The following is a 14,737-nucleotide window of genomic DNA, read 5'->3' on the forward strand; positions in this document are numbered from 1 at the left end:
GCACCCATCCTGCTTCTCTCCCGGCATGGCATCACTGTCAGCGTCCAGTGAGGTCATCCATTCATACAGTCACCGAGCACCCTGAGGACCTGCCACCTGAAGCCCCTGGGGATGCTCAAAGCTCTGCCACCCACTGACTTGGAACCCTAGCCCTGCCCTAGAGTCATGTCCAGAGTCATTCAGTGACCTGCACAGTGACCTGGGCAGCAAGCTGAGCCCCTCCTCCCAGCCAGACCCGGCCAGGGGGGTCTGATGGCGTGTGTCTTTGGCTGTGGAGGAGCTCACTTTACTTAATTGTAAAAGATTCGTCTGATTCTCCTGCTGTACTTGTTTTTTTAATGGTTTTTATTTGGTGTTATTTGAAGCCAGCGTGCCATCGACCAAAGCCTGCAAATCTTGTTTATGCCGGGATTGTGTTTGGAATGGTATGCTCTGTGACACGGTTTTTAGTTATTGATGACCTCTTTTATAATGATTTAGTCAGCTCCGCTCGAATGATAGTATTGATAGCAGTATGTGGCCGACAATCTATTTGCAGCAATACTCCAAGAGGCAAAAGAAAAGCAATTTGTGCCCAAGTGGAAAATAGGTAAATTTGCCGTTTTTAAACAAGCATGAAAATGAAGCGTATTAATCCTCATCCACACATCTCTCCTCCCGAGAGTTTTCATGTAGTCTCCCTTGCACTGTCCTATGGAGAAGGTATTTCCATCCCCATTTTAAGATAAAATCTCTAAGACTCCCCTAGGTGGTAATGACAAAGCCAGAATCAGGAGGGCAGGTGGGAAAAAGAGAAGATACAGGTCCTCTTTAGGGCATAGTAATCTCCCCGGGCCTCAGCTTCCTCATCTGTAAATGGGGACAATAACTGAGGGTAGCGGGTGGGTTAAGTGAGAGGGTTTGTGCAAAAGTTTCACGATGCCAAGTGTGCAGTAATTAAATGTGGCTCTAACGGAGGGCAGCGCTGGTTCCTCACCTGATGGTGTCTTATCACCCATCCTCTTATTCTCATTCATTCTCATTCTCTCTCTCTCTCTCTCTCTCTCTCTCTCTCTCTCTCTCCTCTCTCTCTCTCTCTCTCCCTCCCTCCCTCCCTCCTTCCTTCCCTTCCTCTCTCCCCTTTCCCTCTCCCTCTCTCTCTCCCTCTCTCCCTGCAGATGACCATTCCCGAGTGAGGCTGCTGGTGCTGGATGGAGACCCACACTCCGACTACATCAACGCCAACTACATTGATGTGAGTGCCTTTGTGGGCTGGGCAGCCAGGGGCTGGGGTTGACTACCATAGGCTCAAAATCTGTGGCTGTCCCCCGACTCTCCCCTAGAGGTGGCCTTCCCAGAACAGTCCAGAGCCGCCTGGCTCCTCCCTGCTTTGTGTAGTTAGCGTGACCCAAGTTAACTCCCCAGCTAACGCTGCCTACCTTCAGGCGGGCTGGAGTAGCCTGCTCTGCAGGCCCCAGGACAAAGGCCAGTCTTGTTTGTTCGCCCGCTGACTCATTTGTATATGTGTCTGTTTATCCCTTCATTCATTCATTCATTTGAAGGTACAGCCATTTAGACAACAAGAATTTAAAAGTGCCTACTGTGTGCCGGAGGCTATGGGAACCATAAAGCTTAAGATGCCATGGTCCCACTCTCTAAAACCTTAGCAGGAAGATAAGCTGTGCCCATCAATCGTTTCAGAACAAACTAGAAAGTGGTTGAGTCTTAAGTTCAGATAAAATGCTACAGGGGTTCAGAGGTGGGGGGATATTGCTTCCTCCATCAGGAATGCAAAATGTGGTGTGAAGCAAAGCTTCAAGCACATGTAGAATTGGAAAGCAAAAAGGAGGAAGATGGTCTCTGGTTGGAGATGCAGCAGCTGGGAGCGCAGATATGCCCCTGCTCAGTTCGAGGGGAGCAGACTCCGGAATGGAAGGAGTGGGAAATATGGCTGGAGGTGGCCATGGGCAGTCTAGGGCCAAACTTAGGGATCGCGCTTTATCCTGCAGGCAAGAAACCACGATGGAAAGGTTTTGATCCAGGAGCAGACTGAGTCGGTCCCTTCCCTTTCCCCTTGACCTTGTCTGCAATTGAGTGGATGTGTTAGCCTCGAGGGCCATGGCCCATGTGGGGTCTGCTGGCCTGCGTCATGTGAGTGGTAACCTCCAGCAGAAATCACTTTTCTAGATAGACACTCCATCCACAGTTGGGTGAGCACCTGACTATAGCCGGAGCCAAAGTGTGCTTTGGTGGTTTATAGGCAACAAATGAAATTGTTGTAAGGGGAAGTGAATCTCTGCCGTGTCAATACTAATAGCACCTCCCATTTCTCCCAGGTCCTGTCATTGCAATGCATTCTGCAAACCAGGAGGAAACGCAGACAGGGCTGAGGTTAAGAGCCTTGCTAAAGGTCACACAGCTAGAATCCAGTTCTCTGCCCACCTAGGACACACCACTGCCCTCTCCCTCCGTAAGGAGCAGGGTGTGCAGGCCGGCCAGGCAGCCTCTGCAAGATGCTGTCTTAATATGTGATGCTTGGCTCTGGGCGGGGTCTCAGTGTTAAAGTCAAGGGCTCATAGACCAAAGTCATGAATTCAATCCTTATAGGGCCTAGTGAACCCCGGCAGTTCTGCTTACTAGTGTTACATCTTGGGTAAATTATTTACTTGTTCTGATATCTATAAGATGGGATAATCATGTCCCTCCACAAGAACGTGGTAATTCATGTAAGGTGTCTGTCTGGCAGGGTCTCCCTGGGAAACAGAGGCTCACTCGAAGGGATTAACTCAGGAGAGGTTAATAAGAGTGGAACAGGATTGAGAGGGACCCACAGGGTGTATAGTGTCCCGAAGGCCAGAGGGCAGACAAGTCCCATTCACTGTGAACCTGCTGTACACTCCAGCAAAGCTAAAACTCCTGGGGTTGCTGTGGGTATTCCTGACAAGTCGATACTCTAGACCAGTGGTCGATACTCTAGACCAGCGGTCGCCAACCAGTGGTCCGCGGACCACTGGTAGTCCAAAAGGTTGGCGGTCACTGCTCTCGACCGCTCTCTTGCCCTCACCCCTCTGTCCTGGTCTCCACTCCAGCCAAATCCTCCCAGCTCTCCCAATGCCCCCACAAGAACCACTTATCCACATCTGGATCTTGACAATCCATTAAACCGACTCCATATGGACAATGAGCGGAATGGGCCGGCCCTGTCTGTGCCTCTGGAGGCCGGGCTTCTGCTACAGCCGGAACCATCCGCTGGCCGCGATGTTTGCACACCTGAGAATGTGTTGGCCACTTGAATCTATTATAAATTACCTGCCTGGGAGTGAATATTGTATCTGGGTCCCCAGTAAGTAACAGATGCACGAGTGCAGAGTGAGATAAATGTGTTTTGGATGCAAACCTCTTTCCCATTGCTCACAGACAGATGCAGGCCGGCCCAGTGCTGGTTGGCAGGCGGTCTGCGTGCCTCATAGGTGGGGCTTCAATGAACTCCAAGTTCTTTTAAGGTTAGGAAGTCTTCTGTCCAGCTCTCGGCAGGTCCCCGGAGGAGCCCCAGTTGAGCAGTTCATTTCCTTTCATCAGCATTGCTGGAGTCTCGCTCCTATTTAGAATGTTTTCTCTCTGGGGACCATATGGGTTCTTGGAGGCCAGGCAGCGTCTCTCTGCTCAGACGCAGCATGGGAAGGCACACGGCACGCACTCACTGTGCATTTATCAAGGCTGATGGCCCAGGCAGACCCTCTGGGCTGGCACAGCCGTGAGCAAGCCGGACACAGCCCTGCCCATCGGAGCTCTCATTCCACTGGGGAAACAGACAGTAAGCATGCCAGTAAACACAGAGCATTGTGCCGTGTGGTGATACGTGCTCTGAAAAGAAGGAAAGTAGAGGAAGCAGAAAGAGGCTGACAGGATGGGCAGGGAAGGCTTCTCTGGGGAGGTGACACTCAGCCAGCAGAAGCCTGGGTGAGGGAGAGAGCAGGCGCTCAGCTATTGGGACAGACACAGCAGGCACCGGGCATGGCCGCTGCTAAGGCCTCCTGATAGAAACATGACTGTTTCTGAAGAAGAGCAAGACAGCCAGGGAGCCCAGGGGCAGGGGCAGGAAACCTGAGAATGGCTGAGGAGGTGGAATGGGAGTAACAGTGATGCTGAGCTGCCCAAGCTCGGCTTACAAGGCCACCTCAGAGGGTACGTCTCTGCCTCCTCAGCTGAGTCAGTTCCCATGGGAACTCCACAAGCCCCACCTCCTCCCCTACCCCAGTTTGGTGCTGCCGATAGGCTGCTCAGAAGCAGAGCCCACCTCCATCTGGTTCACTTTTGTATTCCCAGTGTCTTGTCCATGGTAGTAGGTGCTCAGTTAGCACCTGTTGGTTGAACATCGAATGACCGAGAGGACAAATGAATGAACAGGGGACCCAAATCACCTAACTCCACAACTGAAATGTGAATTTCTTGCCCAGAATTTTATCCCATTGACTTTAAGGTCTTCCAAGCCAGTTTCCTCCACAGGGTCTTGTCTTCTGGCCGGTGCATTAAGAAGAGTGACCCAACCTCACCTCAGAGACACATTCATGCCTGTATGCCACCAACCAGCCTCGGCTGAAAACTGCACCCGGCTCTGGGTGACCTGTCCCGTGGCCCGGAGGGGGAAAAGCACAGAAAGCATAACGCAGTGCATGTTGGGAGTGTGGTAACTGGGCACATACAGAGCCCTGCAGGGCCACTCAGGAGGCGGGAGGTCTCATTTGAAGTGCAGTGTGGGAAGCTGGGACACAGGCACATGGGGCTGTGGAAGGGGACAGAGAGGAACAAGAGGAAATGAGGCTGGGGACGAGGATGGAGACAGATGACTAGTCCCGGGCGAAGGCTTTTGGAGATTACTGTGCAGGCAGTGGGAGTCACTGCAGCTTTTCTGTGGAAGTAATCTAATCAGATGCACATTGGGAATTCACTCTGGCAGGAAGCAGATGGGCTGGGGACCAGACTGGAGGCAGGGAGGCCAGCAAGAGGCTGGTGCCATGGCCCAGATCAGGGAGGATGAGGACTATAAGAAGTAAGGGTGAAGATGACAGAAGAGGGTAGACTGAGAAGCCACATCTTTCCACTATTTTCCATTCCCAAACCTACTCAAGAACACTCCTAGAGTCTAGTTCTCCCTGTGAGCCTGGGAAACTCTGTCTACTTTGACTTGGAGGGACAGATAGCTCTTAGCACCTGCCACCTGCCTTCCTCCCTGTCATGTCCCAGTCAAAATAGTGGAAAGATGTGGCTTCTCAGTCTACCCTCTTCTGTCATCCCCACCCTTACTTCTTACAGTCCTCATCCTCCCTGACCTGGGCCATGGCACCAGCCTCTTGCTGGCCTCCCTGCCTCCAGTCTGGTCCCCAGCCCATCTGCTTCCTGCCAGAGTGAATTCCCAATGTGCATCTGGGAAGGGCCCAGTTCCTGCATTAATAGGCAGAGCAGAACAGAGGGGAGGCGGGGGGGGGAGGGCTTCCCAGCTCAGGGCCTCCCTAGGGGCCAACACTGACTTTTAGTTGTGATAGACACTCAATCATTGTTTGCACATAAACCATCGAATAACAATAGTAATAAAGACCTCTATGTTAAATCTTAGAATAGTGCCTGGCACAGAGGAACTGCTGTCTATTAAGTCATTTCATCCTTACAGCAACACTATAATATAAATACTATTATCCCCATTGAACAGCAAAAAAAATCAGCTGAGGCCCAAGGAGGTTAAGTAACTTGCCCCAGACCACACAGCGTGTAAGGGACACAGCCAGGATTCAGACCCAGGCAGTTAGGTCCAGGGTCTGTGCACATAATCATAATGCTATGCTACCTCCCCGTTGTCCTCTCAATAGCATGTTTATTGGGCACTGCTCTGAGTTCCACGCTGTACTGAGCTCTACGGGATTCTTTTTTTCACTTAGGAGGCAGTGTTTGTCCTCAAGAAGCTGACAGCCTCGCTAAGAAGATAGTCCCACTCAAACAAAGACTTAGGAAGGGGCTGTGATTACTACTGGTCAGTCCCACAGTTCCAGTCATGACATTGGCCTTGGGTTGTACTGGCAGTCAACCCAAGCATTACCAGTGATTAGAAGGCCCTACGTAAATATTTGTGGAGCAGGTAGAAGACAGGTAGAGAAATGCAGAGGACTCAGAAACTGGTCTTTGAATCAGAAAGCAGATCTAGAACCTCAAAGACGCCACGTCTATTTCACCATAAGCCACACAGGTGGCAAGTCTGGCTCAGTCCTGAAGAAGGGAGTCTTGAGGCAGCTCCTCCTCCTCAGCAGGACAGAAAGACTGACCACCAAAGCTTAAGATGGAAATAGGTGTTCATCAAACTGTAAGACTCGTTATCTCCTGAGATGGTTAACCGTAAGGGAAAGTGGTATTCAGGACTGTCAACAGCCTCTCCACCAGCAGACTCCATAATTCACATCTGTGTGTTTTTAGTTTATTCATTCACTAACTCATTTATTCAGTCAATAAATGCTAATTACATTCAGTGCTATGTACTAAATGCAGATCTGCCCCCGAAACTTGAACTTTTACCCGATATGATACACTTCTGTTCTGTAATAAAACGGGACCCTCCATGTATGCCATGTCCAGGCAAAAGAGAAAGTCATCTTCAACCTCTTCTCCAACTATTAGGACTATGGGGCAGCAGAGTCACCCCCACCAGAGCCCAGCAGGGCCTATGGGACCACTCTGTAACATACAGCGAAATCTTGGGGTCAGATAGTGGCTTTGTCAGCCTCTAGGTCACTCCTGCACGGGGTCCTCCCAATGAACAGGACTTCGATTCCGAGCTCAGCCATGTTGCACAGGGAGGCAGTGTAGCATTCGTTCCAGTGTTCTCTTTCTAATTGTCACCAATGCAAGGAGCCACGAATGCAATTATTTCCTTCTCTCAGGGGCCCTACAGGGCCTCGTGCAGGGTTCTGCGCATAATCGTGGCTCAGGAAAAACTTGGTGGTGGTTGGTGTCCCACAGAAACCCCAAAATGTCTTTTCCATCTCTTTCTGGGTGCATGGGGGTAAGCGATGCCCACCTAATGTTGCTCCCTGTCCACTGGCTCCAAGGCAAGCCTGAATGGGTACCTCCCAGCTACAGTCATATAGTGATAGCGAACATTTGGTGATTTACTAAGCACTTTGTATGCATTATCTTATTTCATCTCTGCCACTCCTCTGGGAAATGGCTAATGCTGTTCCCATTTTGCCTACGAGGAAGCCGTGTCTTGGAAAGGATAATTATTGCTGTTTGCAAGCTTGGTGGGAGGCCCTTCACTATGCTTTTCTCTGTTACCCAGGGCTACCATCGACCTCGGCACTACATTGCAACACAAGGTAAGTGCCCTCCTTTCCCTCTAAAGGGCCCTTGCCCTTCACTGAGGAGAGAAATGAGCTTCTGCCGGCGAAGAAGTTGCACAGGGTCAGGCTGGAGAGCCTCCAGAGGTCTTGAGGTCCTTACGTTTGATTGGGGAAGAAGGAGGCGACAAGTTCAGCTACTGTGGGAGGGACCTGAGTGAGAGAGGAAGGAGGGGTCACCAGGGCATGGTCAGGAGGACAGACCTCAAGCATCAGGCTCAGGGGGTGCCCCTGATATCCACCGTCCAGAAACAGACCCGATGGTGCCTTGTCTCCTTGGTGGGGGTGAGCCCAGAAGAAGGGAGCAGCCAACTGGCTAGAGAGCAACCTGGCAGTGTGATCAGAAGGCTGACAACTCATCGTACCTCTCAGACCCTCCGGGAGGAAATCCTGTGGGTACTACATGTGTGGACAGTGACTTGTACATGAAGATACTCTTCACGGTGTTACCCAGAACAGGAAACAAGTGCCCAATGATTGGTGGATTGGTTAAAGTGTGATAGTTCCCCATTATGAAAAATTATGCAGCTATGAGAAATATCCTGCTTGGTAAGAATTATTAAGGGCTTGGGAAAATCCATACAATAGAAATTATAGATATGATGCTTATTACTATATATATATATATATATATATATATATATATATACACATACATACACACACACACACACACACTCTAGAGGCCTGTTGCACAAAATTCGTGCACGGGTGGGGGGGGATGTCCCTCAGCCCAGCCTGCACCCTTTCCAATCTGGGACCCCTTGAGGGATATCCGACTGCCCGTTTACTTGTTGGTGGTTGATGTCCCACAGAAACCCCAAAATTTCTTTTCCATCTCTTTCTGAGTGCAATGGGATCAGGCCTAAATGGGCAGTTGGACATCCCTCTCACAATCCAGGACTGCTGGCTCTCAACTGCCCTCCCCTGCAGGCCTGGTCCGCCCCAACTGCCCTCCCCTGTTGGCCTGGTCTCCACCAACTGCCCTCCCCTGCTGACCTGGTCCCCCCCAACTGCCCTCCTCTGCTGACCCGGTCACCCCTATCTGCCCTCCCTGCTGGCCTGATCACCCACAACTGCCCTCCCCTGCAGGCCTGGTCCCCTCAACTGCCCTACCCTGCAGGCCTGGACCCCCCCCCCCCCAACTGCCCTCCACTGCAGGCCTGGGTCTCCCCCAACTGCCCTTTCTGCAGTCCTGGTCCCCCCAACTGCCCTCTCCTGCTGACCTGATCTCCCCAACTGCCCTCCTCTGCTGGCCCGGTCACCCCTAACTGCCCTCCCTGCTATCCTGATCGCCCACAACTGCCCTCCCCTGCAGGCCTGGGTCCCCCCAACTGCCCTCCCTTGCTTGCTTGGCTCCCCCAACTGCCCTCCTCTGCTGGCCTGGTCACCCCTAACTTCCCACAACTGCCCTCCCCTGCAGGCCATCTTGTGGTGGCCATCTTGTGTCCACATGGTGGCAGCCATCTTTGACCACGTGGGGGTGGCCATCTTGTGTCTTGGTGTGACAGTCAATTTGCATATTGCTCTTTTATTAGATAGGAGATATATATAAGTCGAGGGGACAATTTGCATACTATGCTTTTATTAGATAGGAGATATATATATATATATATATATATATATATTAACTATGCTTTTATTAGATAGGAGATATAGATATATCTATATCTCCTATCTAATAAAAGCATAGTATGCAAATTGTCCCCTCGACTGGGGAAGTCATCCAGGAGTTCGACCAGGGAGAGGGGTGGGCCGGGGAAAGGGAGGGAGTACCCGGCCAGTAGCTGGCAGCTTCTAGCGACCCTACCAGTACTCGAACTTTGTGCACTGGGCCTCTAGTATCCTATATAATAAAAGCCTAATATGCAAATTGACCGAATGGCAGAATGGACGCTATGATGCACACTGACCACCAGGGGGCAGACGCTCAACACAGGAGCTGCCCCCAGGTGGTCAGAAGCTGGGCCTAAGCCGTCAGTCAGATATCCCCTGAGGGCTCCCGGACTATGAGAGGGTGCAGGCCAGTGCACGAATCTCATGCACTGGGCTTCTAGTATATATATAAACATCACTCAAATTTTTATATATAATACATATATTGCTCTTACAATTTTAAAAACAATGAAAGCCCAGAATGTTGAAGGAGGATTTTCCAAGCAAATGGCTTTGGATTCTCCCTCCTGTCTCCTGCTCCTTGTCTACTTCCCTCTTCTGTCTGAGCTTCAGACCAATGCTCACAGTTTGCATCTTCTCTTTGCGCTCTCAGCATCTGGCTCCCAGCACCGCCCCTCTACCCCAGTGTCCTTTTGTCTCATTGAGGTCTGGAGCCCAATTTTTAGGAAAACTCCACTGAGCTCTATTATTAACCCGTAGTATAATCAGATAAGGTGATGGGTCAGGGTCAGGGGCTGGTGGAAAGGGGCTGAGCAGGAGGATGAGTGAGGGAGGAGGAGAGAAGCTGGTAGCACTCCCAGGGGGAGCCACAGACCTTGCCTGCTTGGAATGTGGGTTTCTTATCCATGCTCTGACCTCCCAAGCCTCAGGCCCCAGTCCCAGCTACTTGGGTGCCCCAGCAAGGATTCTCTGGCCTCGCTGTCACTCATCCATGTGGAGTCAGGGCTGAGCAGCCAGAAGGGTCATCCTCCTGGCTGCTTCCTGATACTTGTGACCTTTAACCCTGTCGTCACCTTTTCTGTTGGCAGGTCCGATGCAGGAGACTGTAAAGGACTTCTGGAGAATGATCTGGCAGGAGAACTCGGCCAGCATCGTCATGGTCACGAACCTCGTGGAAGTGGGCAGGGTAAGCCCCGCCTGCAGTGACCTGGCTAGAGGGTGCTGGAGTCGCACACCTGAGCATGTGTCTGCTCGTGCGGTGTGCCAGGTGCCTCCTGTGCCAAATCTCACCCTCCCCGTCTCCTAGGAGGGAGAAATCCTCACTTCTGTTTCATACCCTAAGAAAGTCCTTTTCCTTCAGACCCCTCATTCCTCTCTCCACCCTCGCTCTCCGAGGACAACGTCATATCATAGAGTTTGAGGCAATTTAAGGCATCAGACGTGAACGCTGCCATTTTCACATCACAAAACTTGTATCTACTTGTGTCTACAACCATCTCATTCTTCCCCTCTATTGTCAGGTTGAACCAGAAAAATGACTGTTTTTGTTGACCCCAAATGGTAGAATATCAGCCGGTTCTTTGGCTCAGCCTAATACGAAGGAGGAAGTGACTCTTGCCCTTCCAAGGCGACCACAGGGCATTGAATCACAGATTCTGCTCAAGAATTTTCTCATGGCCCCCCTCACTTGAAACGTAACTCTCTTTCCAATTGCTAGATGTTTGTATGCAAACCTCCTGAGTGCCTTCCCCCTTAAAACTGTGACACAGGCGAACAGAAATGATGCTCTTCTTCCTCCCTTTCTGCCAAACTCTAAAGACTGGCACGCAGGCTCTGTGTCTGCACTCGGCTCTCTTCTGTCCACTCCAGCGTAGCTCCTTCTCCATCCCACCCACAGCGATGCTGTCAATCACCAACATCCTTCATGGGGACAGATCCAGCAGCCACTTCTTTCTTCTCATTGTACTCAGCCTCTCAGCAGCATTTGACCTTTTGCTTCCTGACCTCTCAACCTCCACCTTCTTTGGGGTTCAGGCCTTGGTTTCTCGCTCTCTCTATCTCACCCTCCCCTGTGTGGTCCTCAGCTACTCCTAGGGCTTAGAAATGGGATGCTGTGCCCCGCTGGCTGCTGCCTACTTGGTAAACTGTGGCGTGTGGGCGGGTGGGCTGCCGGGTTCCCAGGCAGGGTGCACACACACTAGAGTCCAGAGGGCCTCCCTACTTATGGGCAGCGTAAAGAGGGGGCAGGTAAGTTTTCATTACAATAGGGTCCCGGCCTCTGAGGTAGTGGGGGAGGGACATCTGGGCTGTGAGTCATAACCCAGGAGAGGGCTGTGGGCATCTCGTGTCCTACCAGGACTTCAGAGCCAGGAGAGACAGGTCCTTGAGCCCACTCTTGTCTAGTCCATTCCCCAGTTTACAGATGAGGAAAGGGATGGAGTAACTGCCCTGACGTCACCCCGCCAGGCCCAGGGCAGGGTCTACAACTCGACTCTCACTCTAGTGCTCATGGTGCGCCCACCCAGGACTGCTCCCCAGGGACTGAGTCCCAGGCTGTGCCTACTGCGGACAAATGCCATCCCAGCACTCAGAACCCAGAGGCAAATTCCAGCCTGTCCTATAACACATCCCACATCGAAGACAGGTTCCCTGGAGGGGTGCATCTTGAAGCTAATTTGGATTTGGGAAGGGGACAGTGGAGCCGTCTCTAATGGAACTCCTGCCAGGAGCCAAGCGCGATACCAGATCTTCTCCTGGCGATCATTCGGGTGCCCTGGCTTTGCATCCTGGCTCCATCCCTTCCTAACTGTTGACCTGGGGCAATTTTCTTAGCCTCCCTGTGCTTCCGATTCCTCATCTGTAATATGGGAATAATACTATCTACATGGTTGTAGTGATAAGTAATTACAATAATACAGGTACAGTGTTTGTAGAGGACAGTGTTAGACATCGTCAGCACTCAGCAAGTATAGCTATCATCATTAACAGAAGCTGAGGCTCAGCGAGGTCTCAGCCCTTTCTGGAAGCTGCACAGCTGCTGAGTGTTAGCATCATGCAATGCATCCATTTGCCTCCAAAGCCTGTTGCGCTCTTACCAGCGTTTCCCTAAGTGGGTTCCATGGGATGCTAGTCTGCAGGATGCTTAGTGAGAAGAGGGTTCCATGGTTAAATACGTTTGGGAAATGCTCTGTACACTTTGCCCCCTTTTGGAGATCAAAAATAAGAAGAAAAGAAAAGAAACGTTAGCATTAGTACATTAAGCCAGCTGAGTAGTCCTGTAGCAAAACAGCCTGTTTAACTTTGTTTAATCCAGCATTTCCCAAACTCATTTGACCACAAAACCTTTTCTGTTTGTTTTTGTTTTCTTGTTTTTTACCTAACACCTATTAGCACCCAGCGGAACACACTGTGGGAAATGCCACTCTAGGCCGTGCGGCGTCCCCCGGAATGGTAATGCTTTTGTTCTTTTAAGGGGAAAACCATGATCTCTTGTTCCTCCTGTGGAGTGTGACTCAGTCACACGTGGGAATGGCTTGTTGGTAGCAGAGAGCAGGGGCAGCGTCTTCCCTTTGAGCCCAGCACCTTCCATCCTTCCCCGACAGAGAGCCTTGTCCTCGCGGCCCCTGGTTACCCGCTCTGAAGAGTAATGTTCCTCTCCGACCACTTCTGCTTTCCCTCTTCACTGTTTCCCTCCTTTTATCCTCATCTCTGCTCTGCTGGTATCAGCTGCCCCAGCCTGACAGACCATTCAGCCAAAGGTAGAAAACTGGCCACGTGACCTAGGACAAGCCACCAGAACCTCCAAACTTGAGTGTTAATTTCATCCGTAACACGGGGATAGCTCCATCTGCCTAGCTTGCCTAGATCTATTTGATAATGGGTTTGAAAATTATACGGAGCTCTGCAAAAGAAGGTACTTCCATTATTCCTAATGGCTCCAATTCCTCTGGGAGTGGGCTTGGCCCCGTGCACGTTGCCGACCCCTGGCCGGCCGACCCTTCCGACTGAAATGTCACCAAAGTCGCCCTGGGGTTTATTTGAACGGGAAAGCCAGGTGAGGCGGCAGCTCACACTCAGCCACCTGCTCACCTGTCCTCGTCTCTGTCCTTCCTCGCAGGTGAAGTGTGTGCGATACTGGCCGGATGACACGGAGGTCTACGGCGACATTAAAGTCACCCTGATTGAAACAGAGCCCCTGGCAGAATACGTCATACGCACCTTCACGGTCCAGAAGGTAAGCGTCCCTGCGGCTGTGGGCAGCCTGTCCACTAGGTAAGCCAGCTAGTCTGTTCGCTCAGACACACAGTGACCGAGATCCACTCTGCACCCATCCCGTGCTTGGTCCCAGGGACAGATCGGTGATGGAGTTAGATGTGGCTCCTGCTCCAAAGGATCCCATCTCCAGCAAGAGGGATGGACAGCATTCAACAGACTAACAAAAGTAATAACGGTGCGTTGTGATAAGAAGCATGCCATGAGTGGAGACGGGAGGATGAGGTGGTCAGAGAGGGCTGCCTGGAGGAGGAGCCATTAGCTTTTTTAAGCCTCCAACAACCCCTTGAGGTAGGTCTGATGATTACTCATATTTTGTAGATGAAAAAATTAGGCGGAGTGTTTAAGTCAGTTGTGCAAAGTGGGGTTCACGCATGAGCCCCTGACTTGAAGCTCATTGTCACTCCACTCCACGCCATTGCCACTTTCTAAAAGCAGCAGCATGAAGGGTCCAGTGGCCACAGGCCTGGCGATGCAGAAGCACTGGGGACTTCAGTGCCTTGAGAGCCATGCCGTCGGGGGTTGACAAGTCCTCCTGAGCACCAAAGCTGGCCCTTGCACAGTGCCAGTCCTGTGTGCACAGTTGAGTACTGGACATACGGGTTGCTCCCTGCAGCGCCCCCACTGGAAGGAGGACCACAGGTACATCGATGTGGTCTTAGATCGGGTTCCTTAGAAGCAGAGCCTGAGACAAGGATTCGGATGCACATGGTTTATCAAGGGACCACTCTGGAGAGAAACTTGTAAGAGAGGAAGGGAAGCAGAAGAGAGGAGGGGAAGTCTAGCCTGATTTACAGGGGCCTCCGGAGCATAAACCATGCCGTAGAGTTGACCGCTTGCCTCAGAGGATGGAGTGAAAAACTCCAAGTATTCCTGAAGCTGTTTTCTCTTCTCCTACTTCAGCTCTTCCAGAGGTGCCTTAACTCGGGCCTCTGTTCACTCCCGCCGGGCTCTGCAGCAGCCTCTGAGCAGGGCTCCCTGCCTCTGGCCTTGCTGTGTTGCAGTTTGAGTTTCAAAGAAGCAGAGCCTGAGGATGGGATTCGGGTTCCCTTGATGATGTGCTGAGAAGGGGAGGGAGGGAGGCAGGAGAGGGCGGGCAGGGAAGGAGTCAGCAAGGGTGTTGGTCTCAGTTGGAGCCCAGCCTCAGCCTGGTCCCCCCAGAAGCTCGGGGGCATGAACTGCACCACAGAGATGATCCCATCCTTTGGCAAGAGGCCTTTGGTACCCCATTAGGGTAACCCATCATCCTGGTTTGCCCAGGACCCTCCTGAATTTAGCCCTGGAAGTGCCATTTCCTGGGAAACCCCAGTCCTGGGCAGACGGGCAAAGTCAATTGGTCACTCTAAGTTTCAGCCCCCAGCCCAGGGGAGGTGGCTCCTTTTGGGTTGAGAGCAATTCTCTGAATAAGTGGGTTACTCTGAGCCGTCTGCAGCCCACACTCAGAGTAGCTGGGGGGTGCCCTGGCCCAGGAAAGGGAATCTGGGTGG

General features: G+C 51.7%; 1 protein-coding gene across 2 annotated transcripts in view; it reads left to right on the forward strand.

Annotated features, from left to right (window-relative positions):
- Positions 1-14,737, forward strand: part of PTPRT (protein tyrosine phosphatase receptor type T) — a 929,565-nt gene that overhangs the window by 882,796 nt on the left and 32,032 nt on the right. For both annotated transcript variants that reach the window (XM_054723794.1, XM_054723796.1), the window contains 4 exons: positions 1,158-1,234; positions 7,304-7,340; positions 10,067-10,164; positions 13,096-13,212. In XM_054723794.1, coding sequence (XP_054579769.1) covers positions 1,158-1,234; positions 7,304-7,340; positions 10,067-10,164; positions 13,096-13,212 — 329 coding nt within the window. The remainder of the gene's footprint in view (positions 1-1,157; positions 1,235-7,303; positions 7,341-10,066; positions 10,165-13,095; positions 13,213-14,737) is intronic.

Source organism: Eptesicus fuscus, chromosome 12 (genome assembly GCF_027574615.1).
Source record: "Eptesicus fuscus isolate TK198812 chromosome 12, DD_ASM_mEF_20220401, whole genome shotgun sequence".
NCBI classification, from domain to species: domain Eukaryota; kingdom Metazoa; phylum Chordata; class Mammalia; order Chiroptera; family Vespertilionidae; genus Eptesicus; species Eptesicus fuscus.